Source organism: Helianthus annuus, chromosome 14 (assembly GCF_002127325.2).
Source record: "Helianthus annuus cultivar XRQ/B chromosome 14, HanXRQr2.0-SUNRISE, whole genome shotgun sequence".
Taxonomy (NCBI): Eukaryota; Viridiplantae; Streptophyta; class Magnoliopsida; order Asterales; family Asteraceae; genus Helianthus; species Helianthus annuus.
The window spans coordinates 7,192,705-7,217,834 of NC_035446.2; the positions used below are offsets into that span (position 1 = coordinate 7,192,705).

The 25,130-nt window shown below is 40.2% G+C and overlaps 2 protein-coding genes and 1 long non-coding RNA gene across 3 annotated transcripts; all 3 read left to right on the forward strand.

Moving 5' to 3' along the window:
- The first annotated feature begins 1,570 nt into the window (after window positions 1-1,570).
- LOC110906370 (UPF0481 protein At3g47200) lies at window positions 1,571-2,881 on the forward strand. Its single transcript, XM_022151514.1, has one exon. It carries the CDS (start codon window positions 1,571-1,573, stop codon window positions 2,879-2,881), a length of 1,311 nt encoding a protein of 436 aa, XP_022007206.1.
- Window positions 2,882-6,989: 4,108 nt separating this feature from the next.
- On the forward strand, window positions 6,990-7,925 carry LOC110908030. The gene is made up of 2 exons (XR_002574124.2): window positions 6,990-7,552; window positions 7,654-7,925. It is a non-coding gene; the product is annotated as an uncharacterized LOC110908030 (long non-coding RNA).
- Window positions 7,926-16,541: 8,616 nt separating this feature from the next.
- On the forward strand, window positions 16,542-23,206 carry LOC110908029 (kinectin-like). The gene is made up of 3 exons (XM_022152931.2): window positions 16,542-22,400; window positions 22,473-22,670; window positions 22,743-23,206. Exons 1-3 carry the CDS (start codon window positions 22,179-22,181, stop codon window positions 22,827-22,829), a joined length of 507 nt encoding a protein of 168 aa, XP_022008623.1. The 5' UTR covers window positions 16,542-22,178; the 3' UTR covers window positions 22,830-23,206.
- Window positions 23,207-25,130: the final 1,924 nt, after the last annotated feature.

Sequence of the window (25,130 nt, forward strand, 5' to 3'; positions counted from 1 at the left end):
TCATGAGACACAAATGCTCCTTGACGCGCTTTTGTGTGTCATCATGTCGTATATACCCTTTTATGATACGCAATGCACGTCATTAAAGGTTGTTTTTCTAGTAGTGTCACACGGGATGAAGCTGGAGGTTGACAAAGAATGTGAAAATACAAATCAAAATGATTGGGTACAAATAAGAAGCAATGAAGCTCAAAAGAAGCATCCAGTGGTTTATTATTATGGAAGAATCATGTGGTTTATTATTATGGAAGAATCAAGTGAAAGAAGTTGCGAGAATTATGTAAGACTAAGTCTAATTTGAAAGAGTGAATGTAAGTTGTAAACCCGGCCTCTGTGGGTCAACCCAAACGTATGGCTGGTCAGTAAGAAGTTCAGATGCTTCCTAGTATTCAGTAAGAAGTTAATGACTTATCTAAGTCATAGAGTAATGGTAGCATGAGTCATGAAGAAACACCGATTTATCCAGGTGGATTAGATAATGCTCAACAGGGTAAAGGGTAAATGACGCTTCGATCTCCACGAGTTCTCTGAATGGCTTGATCTGCAAAACTAAACAACATCGTGAGTCTCGTTACAAAAAGGAGAGGTTGAAGGTTCTTCTCGTAACCACTTGTCGGCATGAGAATAAGTATAGTTCTTTTTGAGAGTAATGTGTAAGTTAGAGTAGAGAGAATCGATTGTTTTCACCTTGACAGAGTGTAGTATTTATAACCGGAATGGTGGGAATTGATTAGGCGAGATGTCACTACGGAATATCCATTTGGTTGCCTCTCTGGTAACCATTAGTGGTGGCAGAGGAGGGGGCGTCTGCGGCCTGCTATTGGCTACAGGTCGCTTTCAGGATGTCCTTTTGGTCTCTTATGTATTACCCGCTAACGGAGGTTGAGAAGGGTGTGAATCTGCCGATGGTGATTCCTACGATAACCGCTAGTGGAGATCAGCGGCACAACGTTCTGCAGGACGTCAATGATCACACGTCGCTTTCTCAATGTCCTCATTGCCTCCATTGTGTTGGCATATCTGACATGGCTTGTGGGCCTTGTCTTAGCCTGTTGTCACCCGAGTTGTTGGTTGAGTACAGGTTTTCCCGGGACCCATGAGGGTGGGTCCGGAACCATATCTCTTCAAGTTACTTCCACACTACCCCACTATCTCACAATCTAGTTACTTTGACTTGATCAGTATAAAAACTCTTTGGATTACACAAAAGATACATCAAACTAATTAATTACATCATAAAGACAATCGTTTTTCTCTTTTAAGTAAAAGCACCACTATATATTCTTTTATTGAGGACCTTTTTTATATTTATCCAGATAATATTAAATATTTGATTCATGTATGAACTAACACTTGGTTCACATGTGAACTAACTTTTTACGTGGAGGTTTATTTTCGAAGTGGCTAAATAAATAAATCAATTGTAATTATATTAAAAGCTGTTTTTAGTTATAGTCATTAAAAAAACTAATTGTTTGTCAAGATTAGCTCCTTATTCCTTGATAAATCTTAGCTCCCTGTATATGTTATATATCCGATCCTTATACAAATTCCTCTTTCAGAGTTTTTAATGGATAACGATGTGGAGCGCGGAAATGTAAATGTTATCGTCAGTGAAGCCGTCCGAAGTCTTGTTAAATGTGTTGGAGAAAAGCATAATGACACCAACGAATGTTCACCATCTATATACAAGGCACCTAGTACCCTCCGAAATCTCAGTCCAAGTTCTTTCAAGCCACGGGTAGTCTCTATTGGACCACTGCATAACAAAGATGAAAATCTAAAACGATTTGAAGGGCAAAAAGCTGCTTATGTTCATGATCTAGTTTATCATTCAAAATCTTTAACACAAACGTTTACAACATGTGCGCAGACGGTGGCTTCTAACTTAGAGAAAATCAAGGGATGCTATGCTGACATGAAGTCTTATAAATATAATGACGACGAACTAACAAAAATGATGGTTATGGACGCTTGTTTCATACTTGAATTCATTCATAAGATTTCAACAGGTTCCAACTTAAGGTTGCAGGATCAGTACATACCTTATGACCTGGTCCTGCTAGAGAACCAAATCCCCTTTTTTGTTCTTGAAGACATATATGAGTGCATTAAATTTCAATTTAAAGAACCCTCAGTACTACCTATTACTAATTTTATCCTTCCACTTCTGAACTACTTCAACCTCTTCCAAGGAGAAATAGAAGTAAGCGATGGTATTTGCTCAAATACCAATCATGATCATCTTCTTAGCTATTTGCATCATTGTTACCAGCCTAGAGAAGAAGTCATTGAATCATGTTTTCCAAGTTCAACTATTCACTCGGCTGAAGAACTTGATAGGGCAGGAGTAAAATTTAAGCCTAACGACGATCCAATAACTTGGCGAATGGCCATGAAAGTGGAAAAGAACCATTCAAGAATTTTCTGGTTTTTGCGTAAGTGTACTCTCACAATGCCGACGTTGTGTATAGAGGATTTCACTGAGTTGGTCTTTAGGAACCTCATTGCATATGAGCAGTCATATAGGGCCAATCCTTACGTCACATCATATGCCAGAGCCATGAATATGCTAATTGATACGGATGAGGACATTGCCAAGTTGGTGAGATCAAAAGTTATCGTCAATCATATAGGTTCATATGAAGAGGCGGCAAATATGATTAACAGGATATGCAAAGAAGTTGTCCCAAAACATTTCTATTACGCTAAAGAGTGGGAACAACTGGATAAACATTTCAAGGATTACTGGCCCAAAAAGATTGTGAAGTTAAAGCGTACTTATTTCCATAGTCCATGGAGCATCATTGCTCTATTTGCTGGAATCGTCCTTTTTATTCTTGCTTTGCTACAGACCATCTTTACCATTAAGTCTTCCTGAAGCAAATAACAAAGACTAATCATTCTTACATATGTTCAACTTGATGATTCGTACAATGTTATGCATAATTAGTTGTGTCACACAATAATCAGTTGTTATCTTTATGCATCAGTTTGTGTTTCAAGGTTTTATACTTATATGATATGGTGAGCAGTAGTCATGTATAGAATAAAAATTAAGAATGTATTATATGATACAATAATAAAAAAAATAAAAAAAAAAATAAAAACCCACGATCACTAGAAATCAGTTGTATCATTGTTTTTAGATGCTCCAATTTCATAACACCAGACCTAAAAATCTCGAATCGGTTCGACGGTTCGGTTCCGTTCGGGTCGGGTAAAGTTTATCACATAATAAAAATACTAAAAATACGATACAATAATAAAAAAAACACGATCACTAGAAATTAAAAATAAACACTTAACATCATATGCAGAGTTAGTTTAAGATGAAAATTAGCGGTGTTAGTTATGTATTTTGACAAGTATTGCCGGAAGATGCACTATGAAACATTTAACTAGTGTCAAATTAGTTCTCAAATGTCTAGAAAAGTAGAAAACTAAAAAGTGAGTTGAGATGCACAAATACTTGTTTGGGTCATTGATAGAACTTGTGCAGTTCCGCTGTATAAAGTTAAAACACTCCTAAATGTGTTTCAGATATAAAGGAAAAAACATCTTAAAAAAGATGATGATAAGACTCAAGCTCGAGATTCCAATTGTGTATTCAGATATAAAGGAAAAAAACATCTTAAAAAGATGATAAGACTCAAGCTCGAGATTCCAATTGTGTATGATGACGCCTTAACCATTCAGCCACTCATCAACTTTGATTATTAGTTCATCCCAAATATTATTTATAGGTTCATCCCATATTTTTGAATGTGATTTATAATAAAAATTTATAACCGAGTGGGTTCATGTGAACTCGTATGTGTCAACATAGACATATATGGGACCGCTAAAATAAAAACCACATTCAGTTGTAAGAACCGCGAGAACCACTTTCTAGCCATTAGATAAACAAGATGGATGAATGAGATTAAAAGTAGTTAATATTAATATTAAATAGTTTTTGTCTTATTATGTCTTTAATATTTTAATCCAAAAGAGTAATTTAGTAAAATTACTTTTTTTGTCTTTTAGTCTTTATTATATTTTTATTACTTTTTTGTTTTATTATATTACTTTTATTTTTTAATCAGAATTTTTTTATTAAAAATCATTTTTAAATGCAGATTTTTTAACAAAACAATTTATTTTTTGCGCACCGGTTTTTGCACGCCGGGCTTTTCAAGCGTCCTTTTTTTAACGCGCCGTTTTTACGCCGGGCTTTTTCAAGCGTTGTTTTTTTAACGCGCCGTTTTTACGCCGGGCTTTTTCAAGCGTCCTTTTTTTAACGCGCCGTTTTTTAAGCGCCATTTTTCAAGCGTCGTTTTTTACACGTTTTTTTAACGGGCCGTTATTTACACGTTTTTTTACACGCCGTTTTTACACGTCGTTTTAACGCGCCGTTTTTTAACGTTCTTTTAACGCGCTGTTTTTAACACTTTTTACGTTTTACGTTCGACTTTTTAAAATTTTTACGTTTTAAGTTTTACGTTAAACTTTTTACGTTTTATGTTTTAAGTAAAACTTTTTACGTTTTACGTTAAAATCTTTACGTTTTACGTTTTACGTAAAATCTTTTTACGCTTTACGTTTTACGTAAAATCTTTTTACGCTTTACGTTTTACGTAAAAAGTTTTACGTTCACGTAAAACTTTTTACGTTTTACGTTTTTACGTTAAAAAGTTTACGGTTTAAGTTTTTTTTTTAAAAAAAACTTTTTTACGCAAAAACGAACGCAATCAGAAATCGCAAACTCGGGAGGTGTCTCAGATATATTATTATCATCATCGACTAGGGGGGAAACATAAAAAACCAACAACATCAAAACAAAGTGTATCTCGAAAAAAAAGCGGGGTTTGGCTCAGATTATCCGATAATCAAGAGGCTGCAAAAGTGGGGTTGCAGGTTCAAAAAACCTACCCTCCGCCGTCCTTGCCGCGCCATCGTCATCAAAATCTACGTTTTTTTCTCATCATCGCCACCCAATCGATCGTATCAAAACCCACAGATTCAAAGATCACAAATCAAAACCCACTTCAACCACTATTTTTTACAAACCCACCAAAATCATCAAAACCCACCAAACTTCAAGCAGAAAAAAACCCAAACTTTTTGAATCAAAGAACCCCAATCAAAACAGAAACAAATCGAACCTGTGGGCCAATCATCAAGAATCACAAAGACCCAAAATTCAAGAACACCAATCATCAGTATCACAGAATGACAAAGACCCAAATTCAAGAACCATGGAATCAAGAATCACAAAGACCCAAATTCCAGAATCACTAAGAACCAAATTCAAAAACCACAAATTCAAGGCTTGAAATTCTTACCACTTCTACCCCCACCTCTACCACCACCACCGCCTAGGGTTCCGCCACCAACCCCAACGCCACCACAACCAAACACCAGTCGCAAGGGTGGCGGCGGAGAGGAAAAGGAGGCCAAAGATACCCCCAGAGAGCTGCCTGAGATGCCACCGTCGTCAATCCTCATCGGCACCCTTCACCACCATCGCCAGAGAAACGTGGGGGCCGGAGAAATTCGATTGTTTGGTGTGGGGTTTAAGGGTAGCCGGAGAATTATATATAACGTTGTTTAATCTCACCACCGCCCGGTGGATTGCCGCTGGATTGTGTTTTTAGGGTGAGCCGCCGGAGAAAAGTCCACCGGCACCACGTCGTCGGGCCTGTGTCGGTCGGACAGGAGATCGAGAGAAGATGGGGGGCATCTTGCCGGAAACAGAAGCCGGCTCCTCCCCATGGGTCGCCGGTCTTCATCAAGCAGGGGGAGGGGTTGTGGGTGTGGCTGATGTTGTTATGGCTGGGTCTTGAAGGTGATAAGATGAAGAAGGAGACTAAGCTCCCTATTTTATTTTGTTTGTGTGAACAATATTGCAGGCAAGAGAGATGAGAGGGTGAGGACAAGTGAGATGAGAGAAGTGAGAGTAAAGTGAGATAAGAGAAGTGAGAGGAGAGAGATTATAAAAGTCTCCTGCAATAAATGAAGAGAGATATGAGAGATTAGACATTTGAAGCAAATGACCAAATTGCCCTTTATTCTGATTGGCTGAGAGTGGTTCTCACGGTTCTTCCAACTGGGGATGGTTTCTATTTTAGCGGCTCTCTCTCTCTCTCTCTCTCTATATATATATATATATATATATATATATATAGGGAGAAGATCATGCGAGAACCACCTCTTATTGTGAGAACCGCGAGAACCAATGTGAACACACCAAAAATGCCTAAAAAATAGCTAAAAATCACACAAAAATTTTTTTTTGAATTTTTTAATAATTTTTATAAAAAAATCGCTACTTTTCGAAGCCAAAAAAATTTTTTTTTTTTAAATTTGTTTTTTTTTTAATTTTTTTTTGCTTCTAAAAGTAGCGATTTTAACATAAAAATATTAAAAAATTCAATTTTTTTTTATTTTTTTAGATTTTTTTAGGTTTTTTGGGGGTTTAGTTTTTAGCATTTTAGCTTGGGGGGGGGGGGGGTTTAGGTTTTTAGGGGGTGGGGGAGGGGGGTTTAGGTTTTTTTTTTTTGGGGGGGGGGGTGTTTAGGTTTTTTGGGGGGGGGGGGGGTGGGGGTGGGGGTTAGGTTTTTTTAGGTTTTTTTTAGGTTTTTTAGCTATTTTAGGTTGTGTTCACATTGGTTCTCAAGGTTCTCACAATAAGGGTGGTTCTCGCATGAGCCCCTCCCTATATATATATATATATATATATATATATATATATATATATATATATATATATATATATATATATATATATATATATATATATATATAGGATTCAGTTCAAGGGAAAACCAACCCCAGTTGCGAGAACCATGAGAACTCTTTTTAACTACTAACATTTTGACACATCATTAACTAAATCCTTTTACCAAAAGGGCAATATTGTCATTTTTTACATCTCTCTCCTCCTGTCATATGTCACTCACTTCCTGTCTTTTCTTTCTTTATAAAAATATTTCCCTCTCTCACATTGCAAATCATGATCTTCCTTTTCCTCTCTCTCTATCTCCAACACATAAACACAGATCTCTCATTTAGATCTGGATTCAATCTCTCTCACATTGCAAATCATGATCTTCCGTTTTCTCTCATTTTTCTCTCTCTCTCTCTATCTCTCACACATAAACACAGATCTCTCATTTAGATCTGAATTCAATCCAGATCTCTCAATCAACCATATCATTCAAACCCTAAGCATCGAGTTGTATCACCTGAAAAAGCGCACACAAATTCTGGTCGACGGATGGAAAGAGAGATAATAAGAAGATAGAGAGTAGAGACAAAAAGGCCGGAGTTTTAGAGAGATGCCATGGTGGTGTACGACGGCGGCTCGGATCTGTATTTCTTGTATTGGTTGGATCTGGTTATCGTTGAGGATTTGTTGTTTTATGAAGGAATTGTGACGGGGATGTGGATGTGTATCCACGGTGGTGCACGACGGTTGAAGGAGGAGCGACGGGATGGGGATCTGACTTCCGTCACCGGCGACTAACGCCCACCGATGCCGGATCTCCGCCGGAAAACCTCCGTTAAGGTACACTCATCTCTCTCAACTCTGTATATGTTCCTTTAATCTGTCTCTACGTTCTTCGATTCTTATAATTGTTGTTCGTTTCATTTGTTATACAAAAACAGGGTTCGTATGTAATCTAAGCTGAATTTGTTAGGATTCGTGTTTGTTTTCTTAGATTATTAAGTAAAGTTCGAGAGGATTTTGTTTGTAGATATATTAGGCTGATATATCGATGTAATGGAATATGATCCTGTTGCGAATAAGATGTATTGGATTGAGTTGTTAAAGTTATGCTCTGTGTTTAGGGCTAGATCTGAAGTACTGGACTGTGTTGTGGTAAATAAGCAGATATGTGTCAAGTTTATGATGAAAATCTCATTTGGTTTAATATTCACAACATGTATGATTATTAATTGTAGATTATGTGTAGTTTGGGATATATAAATGAATACTGAAGCAAAGTCAAAGGTACTAAAACGTATCGCTAGAGATAGTTTACTATAAGTTAATTGTTGTTATCTCGATGGATTAATAAGTGAACAAAGAAAGTCTTAGCATCCTATATGTCTTTCTTTTCTCATGATTACATATATATGATTTATGATAGTTTTAGTTACATGAAAGTGATCACTGGTCATCTGTAAGATTAATAATGAAATGAAGTTTTGTGGGGAAACGATATAGAAAGAGAACCTTACAATACGTGATATGTAAATTGGGAATAAAGATGAGTTGTATAATTTTTTTAGTCGGGTTATTTGTGTCAATAAAATTTACAACCGGGGTGTAAAAAGAGTTTTACAACTGGGGCATAAAAAAGTTTACAACCAGGATGTAAAAAAGTAAATGCTAGTTTTTGACGAGTTACATTATAACTCAACGTCGTTATACTTTTGTATATAATGTAGCGCTTAAAATGATTAAATGATGAGGATTAAGATTTGAGATCTGCCTATGAACGTAAATATATAAATGATTGGCCAAAATGGAAAGACGCAAATAAGGTAAAGTTGAATTCTCTAATGACATGAAAAGACTCTGGACCAATAGTCCATACAACTGAAATTGTAAAATATGTTGAATATAAGCGGGTCTTTTATGCGAATTATGTAAATATCAAATTGAGTGATATAAGGAAAAATTGGTGGCACAAGAATTTTCACAAAGAGCTATGATTGATTATGAGGAGACGTATTCTCCAGTGGTGGATGCATTGACTTTCCAATATTTGATTAGTCTTGTAATATAAAGAGAGAATTGATATGCGTCTTATGAATGTTATGTAATACTGAAAGTTCACATGAAATTCCTGAAGAATTAAATTATGTAAGTCATGTAAAGTAAGTTCTCGAGAACAATGCGATCATTGTATAGATATTTAGATTTGAATACATTATGATTATTTTACATGTTGGATATAGTTGGAACTCCTGATGGGTTTCTTAAAGCAATTAAGTGCTTAGAAGGTTAATTAAAACATCTTAACGATGTAATTCTTGTGCACCAATAAACATATAGGTATCTGTGATTTTGATATCTTAATAAATAGTGTGCACGCAAAGTACAATATGGATTTTGGAACTAAAAGCAAGTGTTCATGATATTTTTACGTATGATATAGAAATCAATGGGGAGGCTTATGTAGCATAGCTCCTAAAGAGGTATGCACATACATTGTTTTTCAAGGTGGAAAGAAGTATGTGAATGACTGTAAATGCCTCAAGCATTGATCTCAAAACCTCAAGAATGTGTGTGTATATATATATAGACTAAAATAGTCGATTCAAATGTCGTATAATCAACTTACTAACGAGCTCATAAAGGAGAGATGTCACACCCCAACCGATGGCGGAATCATCGGGGCATGGCACTGAACGAAACAGATTGTCCAGAAGTTTCCATAACAACTATTCATATAATCCAGTTAAAGATACATCCCATACCGTATCCCGAACAAACAAATTCATTATTACACATAACATTCAAGCAAGTAATTCTGTTCCGACAACTCAGATTTAAACATAACAAAACTAAATATTGTTCAAATGCTTCTAAAGACCTAGACTGACAAGAACTACATACAACTAAACATTAAATATTTGATCTTGACAGACAACTATTTGTTGGGGGCCTCTAGAGCTTATTCCTAGCCTCGCTTTCCTAGCAAGCAAACATCTTAAACACCTGTTACATACGTTAAAATAAAGTCAATACATATAATGTAAAGGTGAGCATACAAGTTTGATAATAGCATATAGAGTTCGAATAGTTTACGCATAACCAGCACGTACACAGAGGAAAACGAAGCATGTTAATTATCGACATGGATCTATCGATACCAACGACTGCGAGTTGACTGTCCGAGACAGTTCGCAATACACGATTACCACCGTAATCCATGCAAGTAATTGTCCTTAACAACCCCCGTGTGAACGGGTGCTGAGTCCAAACTATAGTACTATGTTGCTAAGGCAGGTAGACAACATTCCACGTGTAAACATAACAACAAGCATTCATTTAGTCACGTAATACATGCAATCGGTTAGCGTTCAAATAGTTGAGTAGTGTGTTCGATTGTGATTTGATAAGTAACGTATGTAACACCCAAACTGCTGAAAGCAAAAAGGGTTCGAGTATACTCACAGAGATTGATTATGGATAGAAGGGAGCGCTTGAAAGTAGGGTTAGCCTGAATAGTTCGATAGGTTAACGATGAGTGACGCGGAAATGCAAACAAGTGTAAATGGGTCGAACAGTCTGGTCGATCGAACAGCAGGTTCGATCGAACAGCCCAACCGTTCAGTTGGTCCAACCATTCAGGTAGTCTGCTCGATCGGCCGGGAGGCTCGATCGGTTGGACAATTCAAGTGGATTGTTTCTTCCTTTGAGAAGGATGTGTTTGTGTATGATGGTTTGAACTTTTTGAAGTTTTTGCGGCATTATTTAAAATTGTTGAAGTGTTCTTACCTTTCAGGTCGGTCGATCGATCGAATGGGTCGTTCGATCGGTCGGCTTAACCGATCGGTTAGTCACTTCAGTTGCAAGGCCTTAGTAGATAGTCACTCAATCGGACAGCATGTCCGATCGAACAGCATTCCAAGGCTTGACAAGTTTGAAAACGATTAAGTGTTGAAGCATAGTATCTTATGATCTGAAGAGTAATGTTTACTAAACACAAGTTCGATCGAACATCACTTCGTTCAATACCAGGCTTCATGAATCTGAAAATGTGGGACCATGTGCTAGCCGATCGGCTGGCTCGGTCGATCGGCTGGTAGGTCCGATCGGTTAGGCTGTTCGTTCGGACAACCTAGCCGTTCGGCCAGCATTCTGACCTGGTTGGCCTGTCGTCTAACACTTGGCTGTTTTGGTTATTTGACGTTATATCGAGATAGTTTTGACAACGAGTTGAACCATGGAACCTTCGTTCTTACTGGTTTCCCCTGTTTGGACAGGAATCACCCAAGTCCGGCAGGTGAACTGTTCGGAACGCTAGTTTGGCGTTTAACCCGAAATCGGTGAACCTCGTGGTTAGAATCCGAATCTTGAACCACATGATTGCTAGAATGATTAGTGAGCTGGTTCAAGCTCCGTTTCTACCAGTTTGAAGGTGTTGAGTGTAAAAGAGTTGAAAGAAAGTCGGAAATCCGTCTTTCAATCTTTCACACCGTGAAATGTTTAGATCTATGATAGATTTTAGTTTATTTATGTGGAAATCGGTTAGATCTAAGCTAATCATGGTTAAATGAGGCCAAAACATGATGTTCTTCAAGAACACCATGATGACATCACCCAAGAACACTTAAATCTTGGTGATTTCACGGTTAGAAATCAAGTTTTGAAAGATAGAAAGGTGTAGAATCGTGCATTGATCAAGAACGTACAAGAATTAGAGTGAAAACTTACCGGAGTTGAGAGAAATCTGAGAAAAGGTGAAGAACAAGAGTTGGTCGGTCAGAGCTTTCCAAAAGTGGTAAAGATGATAATGACAGGGCTATTTATAGACTTCCCAAAGGGGAAAGTCCTAGCCGATCGGACGGATATCCTGACCGAACGGCCTGCTCGATCGAACAGCATGTTCGATCGGCTGGGCTGTTCGATCAGCATGTCCCTGTTCGATCAGTGGCCTGTTTTGAGTGTTTCCCGATGATTTCTGATATTTCAATTTCGATGGAGGATGATACGAATACGATAGAGTTTCCTAGTCAAATTACTTTCAGTCCCAACTACTATATCTAACATAAGCATCTATAATTCACATTTCGATGTCGATTTCGATTGAGTTCGATTGCTTTTCGAGTTTAGATTCGATTCGATTGATTACCACACATAACAACGTAAAGTAAACCTGCACAAATAACACATAAGGCACACACACACGTATAACAACACCAAAGTTCGCATAATTCGAATTTCGAGTTCGATGATGGTTTGATTAGCTTGATTGTTGATTGATTAACTTTATCGCATTGTTACTTCCTACTATTCAAGGTCGATAATCGGTTCGCGTAGATAAATATTCGATTCACTTTAATTAAATAACATATACTCCACATAATACAATAATTAAGATAGACTAATTACAGTCAAAGGTCAACTTTGACTTTGACTTTGACATTCGAAAACACGGGGTGTTACAGCCTCCCCTTGTTTAGGGAATTTCGTCCCAAAATTAGGCTGAAAGCTACACAACACCGTGAATTACCAAGTTGATGCTTCAGATCTTCATTTAAATAGATGCGGGTACTTGGCCTTCATGTCGCTTTCGATTTCCCAAGTGAACTCTGCGCCTCGTTTGCCTTCCCATCGGACTTTCACGATACGGATGCGCGAGCGTCTGAGTTGCTTGGTTTGACGATCCATGATTTCGACAGGCTTTTCCACGAAGTGCAGCGTTTCGTTTACTTGAAGATCGTCGAGCGGTACGATCAGATCATGGTCAGCAAGGCATTTTCGGAGGTTAGAGACGTGGAAAGTCGGGTGGGCGTTACTAAGTTCCTCCGGTAGTTCGAGTCTGTAGGAGACTTTTCCAATCCTTTCCAGAATCTTAAAAGGTGCAACATATCGAGGCGCGAGTTTCCCTTTCTTGCCGAATATGACTACACCCTTCCAAGGTGATACCTTTAGGAGTACATAGTCGCCAATGTCAAATTCAAGGGGCTTGCGTCTTCTATCGGCGTAACTTTTCTGTCTACTACGAGCTTTCAACAAGTTGTCTCGGAACAGGAGGATTTTGTCAGTCGTTTCTTGTAATAACTCGGGACCGGTTAATTGCGAGTGACCGATCTCGTGCCACACAATAGGTGAACGACATCTTCTTCCGTATAGGGCCTCGAATGGTGCCATTTGGATGCTGGCATGATAACTGTTGTTGTACGAGAACTCGACTAGTGATAGGTATTTGTTCCAACTACCACCGAAATCTATAACACACGCACGGAGCATGTCTTCAAGAGTACGGATCGTTCTCTCAGTCTGTCCGTCGGTTTGAGGATGGAATGCGGTACTTAGGTTAAGCGACGTACCAAGCGCTGCTTGAAACGTTTCCCACAATCTCGAGGTAAACCGAGCATCATGGTCTGAGATGATGTCGCGAGGCGTACCATGATTACAAATGATCTCGTCGGTGTAGATCTGGGCTAGTCGTTCTACCTTGTAGTCTTCCCGTATTGGCAAGAAGTGGGCTGACTTGGTCAGACGATCTACTATAACCCAAATACTGTCGTGACCTGATGACGTGGGCGGAAGTTTAGGTATGAAATCCATAGCTATACTCTCCCACTTCCATATAGGAATCGGCGGTTGTTCGAGTAAGCCAGAAGGTCTTTGGTGTTCAGCCTTAACTCTCGCACAAGTTAAACAACTTCCAACGTAGAGGGCGATATCCCGTTTCATGCCTGGCCACCAGTACTTGTAGCGAAGATCCCGGTACATTTTATCGGCACCGGGATGAATAGAATATCGGGATTTGTGGGATTTGTCCATTAAAATCTTTCGCAAATCGGTCCGCTTAGGGATCCAAATTCGGTCTAGATAATAGAAGATCTCATCTGATTTGCTTACTAACTGAGCTCCATTGTGATAGATCCTCTCTTTCTTCAATGTACGCTCGTTAAAGCAAGCATGTTGAGCTTCGCGGATTAGGGTTTCGAGGTCATGCTAGGCTTGAACATTGCGAATACTGAGCACATAACTCTTTCTGCTGAGCGCGTCAGCAACAACATTTGCTTTGCCTGGGTGATAACGAATCTCACAGTCGTAATCGTTGAGAAGTTCTACCCATCGGCGTTGACGCATATTAAGTTCCCTCTGATTGAAGATGTGTTGTAAACTCCTGTGATCGGTGAAGATCGTACACTTGGTACCATACAGATAGTGTCGCCAAATCTTTAATGCAAAGACAACCGCGCCTAGCTCGAGGTCATGGGTTGTATAGTTCTTCTCGTGGATCTTGAGCTGGCAAGATGCGTAAGCTATAACCTTGTCTCGTTGCATGAGGACACAGCCAAGATCAAGGTTGGAAGCATCACAATAGACAATGAAGTTGTTGCTTCTGTCGGGCAGCGTAAGAGTTGGAGCATTGCACAGCATGTGCTTGAGGGTTTGAAAGGCAGTAAGCGGCACAGCGATCTTAGAGAATCCTTCAATAAATCGTTGATAGTAGCCCGCTAGTCCGAGAAAAGAACGAACTTCGGACGGGTTCTTAGGCGTAATCCAACTCTTGACTGCTTCAATCTTCGCGGGATCGACGTGTATACCTTGACTATTCACGATGTGACCCAGAAACTGAACCTCCTCTAACCAGAATTCGCACTTGGAGAACTTGGCATAGAGTTGATTCCCCTGAAGTAACTCGAGAACCAAACGTAGATGTTGCGCGTGTTCGGCTTTCAACTTGGAATAGATCAAGACATCGTCGATGAACACAATGACGAAACGGTCTAGAAATGGCTTACACACGCGATTCATCAGATCTATAAAAACCGCGGGTGCGTTAGTTAAACCAAAAGGCATAACAATAAATTCGTAATGGCCATATCGGTTCGAAAAGCGGTTTTGAGGATGTCTTCCTCTTGAATCCGTAATTGATGATAGCCTGAACGTAGGTCGATTTTCGAGAAACACTTGGCACCTTGCAGCTGATCAAATAAGTCGTCGATTCGGGGCAGAGGGTATCGGTTCTTGATGGTTAACTTATTCAACTCCCGATAGTCGATGCACATCCGGAACGGCCCATCCTTCTTTTTGACGAAAAGGACCGGCGCGCCTCAAGGAGAGGTGCTCGGGCAAATAAAGCCTTTTTCAAGCAATTCCTGGAGTTGGGTTGAAAGTTCCCGCATTTCGGATGGAGCGAGTCGATAAGGGGCTTTGGCAACAGGGTTAGCTCCAGGAATGAGGTCAATACGAAAGTCGATATCACGACTTGGCGGAAGTCCGGGGAGATCATCAGGGAACACCTGAGGAAACTCACGGACCACTGGAACATCTTTGACTTCGGCTTTCTTTTTCTTTTCCTTCTCCGCTACTACAATGTTGGCCAAGAAGGCTCTGTATTCCTTGCGGAATACTTGCTGGCTTGACACACGACATGAGCTTGAGACCTTTCGAAGTTGTTTCACCATACACACAAAGCAGATATCCATTTGCAAGCGAGAATCGGATCATCTTATCAAAGCACACAACTTCAGCATGGTTTTCACGAAGAAAGTCCATGCCTACTATGACGTCGAAACTTCCGAGTTGCATCGGAATGAGATCGATTGGGAAGATGTGATTGTTGAGCTCGAGAGTACAATCACGGAGAACAGAGTTAACGGTGACAGTTCTTCCAGTAGCGACTTCGACTTCGAATGACGATGAAAGATAAGAGCGCTTACGACTAAGGAGCTTCTCGAATTCAAACGACACAAAGCAGTTATCGGCTCCAGTATCAAACAAACACGATGCATAAATACCATTCACAAGGAACGTACCATTGACCACGTTGTTGTCAGCCTTAGCCTGACGGGCGTTAATGTTGAAGGTTCGGGCACGGGCTGCTTGCTGTTGCTGCTGAGGCTGCTGGGGTTCTTGCTTCACCACCCTGTTGGGCACATGTTTGCAAAGTGGTTAGGGTCACCACATGTGAAACAGACTCGAGCATTGACCACTGGTGCTTGAGCTGCTTGTTGGCCTTGAGGGGCTGGAAGTAGAGCTTGGTTGGCAGTAGCTTGAACTGGGGCTTGACGAGGACCATAACGACAGTTCGCAGTGAAGTGACCGCATAGGTTGCAGTGAGCGGCAAAACGACAGGCCAGTCCCACCGGATGATGATATGAGCATGTCGGGCAGAGCAGGTGGGGACCTGTGTATGCACGCTTTGCTGGCGGTGCATTGGTCACTGGAGCTTGTCGGTGGTGCGATTGCTGCTGAGCTGGTACAGCTTGAAGAGGAGCAGCAGTTGTTGCGACAGCACAGTTCTTATTGCTGGAGCTGCTGTTGTTGTGCTTCTTTCTGCGGCGTGATGACTTGGAGGGTTGAGCAGAGGCGGTGTCGGTGGATGCTGCTATAGTGGCTTGATGCAGGGACTTGGATGGCTTATCCCAAAACCCAGACTTTACCCGCTTGTCATTGATCTCATCGGCAAGTAGGTAAGTCTCTTCAATTGTTGCTGGCTTGGCGGCTTGAACAAAATCGGCTACACAATCTGGCAGGGCTCGGATGTACTTCTTGATGGTCTGGTCTCAGGACAAATGATGCTGAGCTGCTTAAAGCGAGCAGTTAGAGCAGCGTTGTCTCCATCCTTCTGCTTGATCGTCCAAAACTCGTCCTCCAGCTTTTGGCGTTCATGGGGAGGGCAGAATTCGTCCATCATAATGGCCTTTAGCTCTTCCCAGGTCAGCTCATAAGCTGCATCATTCCTACGCTTGTTTCGTTCGGCCGTCCACCAGTCTAGAGCTCGGGACTGGAAGACGCCTGTTGCATTGAGGGTGCGGAGATTCTCAGGACAACCGCTTTGGTTCATAATGACTTCAACTGAGTCGAACCAGTGAAACATGGCGGTAGGGCCATCTTCGCTAGTGAACTCTTTAGGTCCGCATGCTTTGAACTGCTTGAAGCTGAAAGCAGTCTTGCTTGAGTCCTTAGGGATGTCAGCTCGGGATTCTTCAGACGATTTGCTAACATTTTCATACACCTCACTCACAGCTTTCGCCACTTGTTTGGAGATGATAGCAGCGAGACGCTTGTCTCTCTTTTCCTGGCGAGTCAGATGGTGTCGGGATCCAGACGACGACATGGTCTGCAACAGACATCGTCACAGGAGTCAACACAACGTAATCGAATTCTCACCTCACACGTCTAGACTACTGAAGCTCAGGAACACAAGTAAGACACGAATCACATAACCACATAGGCACGAAATCCACATAACCAAAGAAGCACATAATCAAGTAGGGCACAGATTCACAGAAACACGTAAATACATACACATTAATCACAGAGGCAGTCAGAATACAGAAACCTATCCTTCCAAGCTCGCGTGTCGTTGTATATCGATCGCGTATAGCATATATCGAGTAGCATAGTATAATATAGCCTAACTTAGTCGTATAGCATAACATAGCATAATATTGTCTAGATTGCAACATCTGGATATCGAATTGAGATAGAATAACAATGCGAGTCGTGTGTGTTGATCGAAATGATAGCAAAAATTGAATAACTTCCAAAAACATAAACACGTAAATGGATAAAGCACACTTAAACACATAAAATTAACGAGTCATCAGAGTACACGGTTGCGGTTCTCAGAATCGAAACACATAAAATCGAGAGATAGGTTGTCTGCGGCTACTAGACATCGACTATCCAAAGCAATTCGACTATTCACAGTAGACTTGTCGTCACTTTCGGCTCTAGGGGTCGTGCTTCTGCCTCGTTTCTTGGGCATTCCACACGCATTCCCTAGATTATACTCGTGAGTTCAGGTCGTTGGAGTCCGTCGAAGCTTTGGTGAGATGAAATAAGGTTTGGAACAAGTTGTCAAGGTTAGGGTTTCACCCCTGGCTTAGAAACTTTTTCCTTGTTTCAGTAAAATTGGGGAGATTATTCGTCAAAATGTGGATTTCACTCCAGATTTGGCATAATTCTCTTCGTTTATTATGAGAAAATCATTTGGCAACCTGATAAAATCAGCATTATCCAAGTAATTTAGTCGGGAGTTTGCGGTTTTCACACCTAATCCTGACTGAATCGCTTGGCTTTATTTGAAAATTCAAGTGCAGTGATAGCGAAGAATAACATGTTATAGCACATAAACTTGGTCTGTTGGTTCCTAACTATAGTCTAGGTCTCTAAGACAGCGACCCGGACTAGGTCGTGTCTAACCTAATTCCCTATAGTTATGGCTCTGATACCAATCTGTCACACCCCAACCGATGGCGGAATCATCGGGGCATGGCACTGAGCGAAACAGATTGTCCAGAAGTTTCCATAACAACTATTCATATAATCCAGTTAAAGATACGTCCCATACCGTATCCCGAACAAACAAATTCATTATTATAGATAACATCCAAGCAAGTAAATTCTGTTCCGACAACTCAGATTTAAACATAACAAAACTAAATATTGTTCAAATGCTCCTAAAGACCCAGACTGACAAGATCTACATATAACTAAACATTAAATATTTGATCTTGACAGACAACTATTTGTTGGGGGCCTCTAGAGCTTATTCCTAGCCTCGCTTTCCTAGCAAACAAACATCTTAAACACCTGTCACATACGTTAAAATAAAGTCAATACATATAATGTAAAGGTGAGCATACAAGTTTGATAATAGCATATAGAGTTCGAATAGTTTACGCATAACCAGCACGTACACAGAGGAAAACGAAGCATGTTAATTATCGACATGGATCTATCGATACCAACGACTGCGGGTTGACTGTCCGAGACAGTTCGCAATACACGATTACCACCGTAATCCATGCAAGTAATTGTGCTTAACAACCCCCGTGTGAACGGGTGCTGAGTCCAAACTATAGTACTATGTTGCTAAGGCAGGTAGACAACATTCCACGTGTAAACATAACAACAAGCATTCATTTAGTCACGTAATACATGCAATCGGTTAGCGTTCAAATAGTTGAGTAGTGTGTTCGATTGTGATTTGATAAATAACGTATGTAACACCCAAAGTGCTGAAAGCACAAAGGGTTCGAGTATACTCACAATGATTGATTATGGATTGAAGGGAGCGCTTGAAAGTAGGGTTAGCCTGAATAGTTTGATAGGTTAACGATGAATGACGCGGAAATGCAAACAAGTGTAAATGGGTCGAACAGTCTGGTCGATCGAACAGCAGGTTCGATCGAACAGCCCAACCGTTCGGTTGGTCCAACCGTTCGGGTAGTCTGCTCGATCGGCCGGGAGGCTCGACCGATTGGACAGTTCAAGTGGATTGTTTCTTCCTTTGAGAAGGATGTGTTTGTGTATGATGGTTTGAACTTTTTGAAGTTTTTGCGGCATTATTTAAAATCGTTGAAGTGTTCTTACCTTTCAGGTCGGTCGATCGGTCGATCGAACGGGTCATTCGATCGGTCGGCTTAACCGTTCGGTTAGTCACTTCAGTTGCAAGGCCTTAGTAGATAGTCACTCAATCGGACAACATGTCCGATCGAACAACATTCCAAGGCTTGACAAGTTTGAAAACGATTAAGTGTTGAAGCATAGTATCTCATGATCCGAAGAGTAATGTTTACCAAACACAAGTTCGATCGAACATCACTTCGTTCAATACCAGGCTTCATGAATCTGAAAATGTGGGACCATGTGCTAGCCGATCGGCTGGCCCGGTCGATCGGCTGGTAGGTCCGATCGGATAGGTTGTTCGTTCGGACAGCCTAGCCGTTCGGCCAACATTCTGACCTGGTTGGCATGTCGTCTAACACTTGGCTGTTTTTGTTATTTGACGTTATACCGAGATAGTTTTGACAACGAGTTGAACCATGGAACTTTCGTTCTTACTGGTTTCCCCTGTTTGGACAGGAATCACCCAAGTCCGGCATGTGAACTGTTCGGAACGGTAGTTTGGCGTTTAACCCGAAATCGGTGAACCTCGTGGTTAGAATCCGAATCTTGAACCACGTGATTGCTGGAATGATTAGTGAGCTGATTCAAGCTCCGTTTCTACCGGTTTAAAGGTGTTGAGTGTAAAAGAGTTGAAAGAAAGTCAGAAATTCGTCTTTCAATCTTTCACACCGTGAAATGTTTAGATCTATGATAGATTTTAGTTTATTTATGTGGAAATCGGTTAGATCTAAGCTATTCATGGTTAAATGAGGCCAAAACATGATGTTCTTCAAGAACACCATGATGACATCACCCAAGAACACTTAGATCTTGGTGATTTCACGGTTAGAAATCAAGTTTTGAAAGATAGAAAGGTGTAGAATCGTGCATTGATCAAGAACGTACAAGAATTAGAGTGAAAACTTACCGGAGTTGAGAGAAATTTGAGAAAAGGTGAAGAACAAGAGCTGGTCGGTCAGAGCTTTCCAAAAGTGGTAAAGATGACAATGACAGGGCTATTTATAGACTTCCCAAAGGGGAAAGTCCTAGCCGATCGGACGGATATCCTGACCGAACGGCCTGCTCGATCGAACAGCATGTTCGATCGGCTGGGCTGTTCGATCAGCATGTCCCTGTTCGATCAGTAGCCTGTTTTGAGTGTTTCGCGACGATTTCTGATATTTCGATTTCGATGGAGGATGATACGAATACGATAGAGTTTCCTAGTCAAATTACTTTCAGTCCCAACTACTATATCTAATATAAGCATCTATAATTCACGTTTCGATGTCGATTTCGATTGAGTTCGATTGCTTTTCGAGTTTAGATTCGATTCGATTGATTACCACACATAACAACGTAAAGTAAACACGCACAAATATCACATAAGGCACACACACACGTATAACAACACCAAAGTTCGCATAATTCGAGTTTCGAGTTCGATGATGGTTTGATTAGCTTGATTATTGATTGATTAACTTTATCGCATTGTTACTTCCTGCTATTCAAGGTCGATAATCGGTTCGCATAGATAAATATTCGATTCACTTTAATTAAATAACACATACTCCACATAATACAATAATTAAGATAGACTAATTACAGTCAAAGGTCAACTTTGACTTTGACTTTGACATTCGAAAACACGGGGTGTTACAAGAGAAATACATATGTTGTAATTAGTCCATCTGTTTTTTCATTAAAAGAACAATGTGAGGTTTATAAGTATTACAACATACATTGATGATATCATTATATCTTTTGAAAAGATAAAAAGTAAGCTCAATTATTAAAGTAAGGATTGCAAATTAAAGATGGTAATGCAACTTTATGGCTTGATATGTAGAACAAGAATTTGTATAATTATTCATCAATCATAATCTAGAAGATGTTGGACATTTTTGTACGGGTAAAGCTTATGCTATAAGTACATATAATGTTGTCTAGTTAGTAGATATTGACAATGACTCTTATATCAAAGAAGCAAAAATCATTGGTCCAATACAAGGCCGTCTTTGAAATTCTTCGAAAATCTGTGGGCCTTGTGCGAAGATAAAATACGGGCCCCAAAAATATAAACTTTTTATAAAAGAATATACAAAAAAATTTAAATATATGAAAATGAATTCAAATTTTGTGGAATCACACGCGCATTTGGACAACGAAATGTAGAAAGAAAACACGTTGTGAGGGTAAATTAAGAAAATACAGAATAGTTACGTCGTAACTTTAAAAATCGTTATTTACGATCATGTAACGTATCCAAATTTATTTAGAAAATACACGGTGAAAAAGAAAAAAAAAGACTTTTTTCATAAAGAATGGAACACACAAAACTAATTGTAGATTGAATAATATTTTAAGAAATTAACATAAATAATCATTTTTAAACTAGATTTTCCCATTTTGATTTAAGGTAACACAAAATTGAACACTTCATGTCATTTGCATTTAATGCATAGGTATCAAACATAAAGAAAAAAATCAATTAAAGATAAGAAAAAAAATCAACTAAAAATGAAGCTATGATTCCCTTAATGAAGAAGAAGTACCTGTAATAACTGTTCCTTCTTCCTCTGCGCCCACTTCCAAACCTCCCAAGGATGATGTTCAGGAAAATCCAGTAAATGTTGAACAAAAGGCTTTGTTTTGCATGATGTGGAAGAAGAAACTCCTATCCGCCCGGATGAGACTCCGGGGGATTACTTTTATAGAACTTATTCGGAGAAAAGAGCTTCTGCCACCCATGCGTCGGTATGGAAGTTGAAGCAAGGAGATGCTTTTTCTGACTGGCAAGTTTGCCGGGAATAGTTTCAAGGTGCCTTTCCCCCCAGCAGAAATTAAGTTCCAAGAAGAGCAAATGCACGAACGTATTTACCATGCCTACCTTCAAATGACTGCCAGCTCGACTTCAACTACTCACCGAATAGTACGCGAGTGGCGCAGTATGCACAAAGAGTGGGATGCTATGGAAGCTTCCAAGAAGGAGATTGTTGAAGAGAAGGTAAAGGTTGCTGCTCTGATGACTAAGTTTGAAGCTGATAAAGCTAAGTTCGAAGGTGAGCAGTAGACAGAGGAGTGGTCAGCTATGAGCTGGAAAAAGAAAGCTGAAGCTGAAGCTACCCTCCTTTCGGAAGAGCGCAAACGATGGAGAGAGATCTGTGAGAAAGATAATAGCGAAAAGATAGTTCTTCGAAATAATGTGAACAATCTCAAAACGGAGATTGAAAAGTTGAAGAAAGAAAAGACGGAAGCGGAGGCTGCTCGTGACGAGGCCCGGTCTCACAGAGAAAGAAGTGAGCAAAGAGAGGTACAAACTTGCGCAACTCTTGCTCTTAGAAATAAGGAGATTGAAGAACTTACCTCTTTATTAAATGATTAGGAACAAACCAAGGCAGAACTTGAGTCTGCCAAGAAAGATTTGCAACTTGTAAGAGTTGAAAACGCTGAAGCTATGCGCCGCCTCACCGAGACCGAAGAAAAACTTGAAAATTCTAAGACTGCCAGAGTGACGGCGGAAAGCTTAGTTGAGCCTTTGAACAATAATATCTTGTGGATGCAACACCATGGGATCATAAATGTAAGTATCTCAATCCTTTTTCATTATTTTTTTATGAGTTTGAATACTCTTTTTATGACTTTTTCTGCGCAGGTTGCAAATTCCATTCTGAACTCAATTGATTTGGATCAAATTGTTGCTAACCTGATGGTGACTGCGCGCCACGACAGTTATGCGTAGGGATATGCGGAATGTACTCAGCATGTCACCAATACCTTGAGAGTTGATTGGGATACCAGCAAGTCTGCCACCCGCGGGGTCGACACCGGTGCTGCTCATGCAGCTACCAAAGAAGAATATAATAACTTGCGCCTCCCGGTGATGGATTTAGTGACTACTGCGCTTCAGTCTGAGAACTTTGTGGATCAGTTGAAGGAAATATTCCCTGGTGAAGCGGATGCTTCGGATGAAGAAGACCTAGATTAGGTCGTTGTAACTTGTGGAAGTTGTTTTGTTGTTTGAACATGTCTGGGATGTTGGATCCCTTTTTGTAATGTTTGTTAATGCGATGGTGTGCAAGTAACTTTTTTGTTAATATATGATATTTTTAGTTACAATATTTGCATGAGTACAATTACTTTGTTTAGGTGAGACAAATAAAAAGCTCATGTGTGAACATAGGACTAGACCTTGCGCAGTTAAATGTGACTGCAGGTTGTCATGAGACTTGTGATATATTACCATGATTGAATAACGAGTTTCCGAACCAGTCAACATTTTGCTGATATAATATATTGGCATCTGAACTCCATCTCTTTCCACCAGTAATACTGCGCCTACTGCAACATCAGATGCACAAAGATATAAAATCAATGGTTCCTCTTTTCGCGGAGCCGTTAAGGTTGGTAACCGGATTAAACATTCTATCATTTCCTGAAAAGCTTTCACGGCCTCCGGAGTCCATTGAAACTGACTTTTCTTGACACAATTGTGCAAAGTGCTTATGAAAGGATAGGAATTAGCAGCATGGTTCGCTAAAAATCTGTTAAGCGCAGCCAGCCGACCAGCTAGGCGTTGCATCTCTTTGATAGATGTTGGTGATGGCATGCGCTGAATGGCCTCTACCTTTTCTAAATTAACTTTAAAACCTTCTTTGGTCATGATGAATCCCAAGAATTTACCTTCCTCCATGCCAAACGAACATTTTACTGGATTCAACTTCAAATTAACTTTGCGTAAGGAGTCGAAGGTGCGTTGAATGTTCTTGAGCATTAATTCTTCGTCCGGACTCATGATGACAAGGTCAACAATATAAACCTCAATTGTTACACCAATATCTTCCCCCAAAGACTTTATCCATCAGACACTGATACGTAGCTCCCACATTGCTGAGGCCAAAAGGCATTTTCATATAGCAAAAAATACCTTTCTCTATGCGGAAGGTTGTCTTATCCTCGTCTTCTTCCTTCATTTGCACTTGGTGATAGCCTTTGTAGCAGTTGAGAAAACATTTCCAGCGGAATGAGGCTAACGAATCGACCTTTTTATCAATCTCTGGGAGAGAATAACAGTCCTTCGGACAAGCTTTGTTAAGGTCCTTGAAATCCACATACATACGCCATCCGCCGTTGTGCTTCTGAACCATCACTGGGTTGGCCACCCATGTCTGATACCTAATCTCTCATAATATTCCTACGTGAAGCAGTTCTTGTACCACAGGTTCTACTGAAGGACGAACATTCAGGGCCTAGACTGCGCTTTTCTTGTACCACAGGTTCTACTGAAGGACGAACATTCAAACAGTGTTCCGCCACCTCTCTTGGTACCCCGGTCATATCCGTTGGGGACCATGCAAAAATATCCATATTCTCGAATAAAAGTTGCTTCAGTCTTGCGCGAATCGTTGGAGACACTGCCGGTCCTAGTAGGACGGTTTGCTCCGGTTATTCAATGTTAAGGACCGATTTCTCTGGCTCATTGAGAGGAGATGGCTTTGCGATTTTAACTAGAGATTCATCATCCACAGACATGACTTCCTTACTTGAATATAGAATTGCTATGCTCGTTTTTGTTGGAAAACCGCATGCAGCATGCGGTATGGAAGTAATCATGCTAAACTCCCTTTGTGAACGCCTTCCCAACAAAACATCATGACGGGAGGTAGCTGGCATAACCATAAAATTGACCGACATAGTGCGCGAGTTTTTGCCATCAGAAAGTGTAACAGGAAAAGAAATCTGACCCAGCGGAAACACGGCTTCGTTGCAGAAACCAGTTAGTGGGAAATCAACTGGTTACAAGCGCGCCTTATCCTTCGGGTCTAACTACTTGAAACATTGTTCATAGATAATATCCATAGCACTACTCGGGTCAATAAACATATAATCAGTACGGTAATAACCAAAAATACCAGTAATGACGACCAGTCGTTCTTCTTGAGGACCTCCTGGTACCACAGGAAAAATTACTTGCTGATCGCGTCATCTTTCCTTGTGACTTCGTTTGTCGTTGCACCTGCGTGCCAGACCACCTTGCACCATG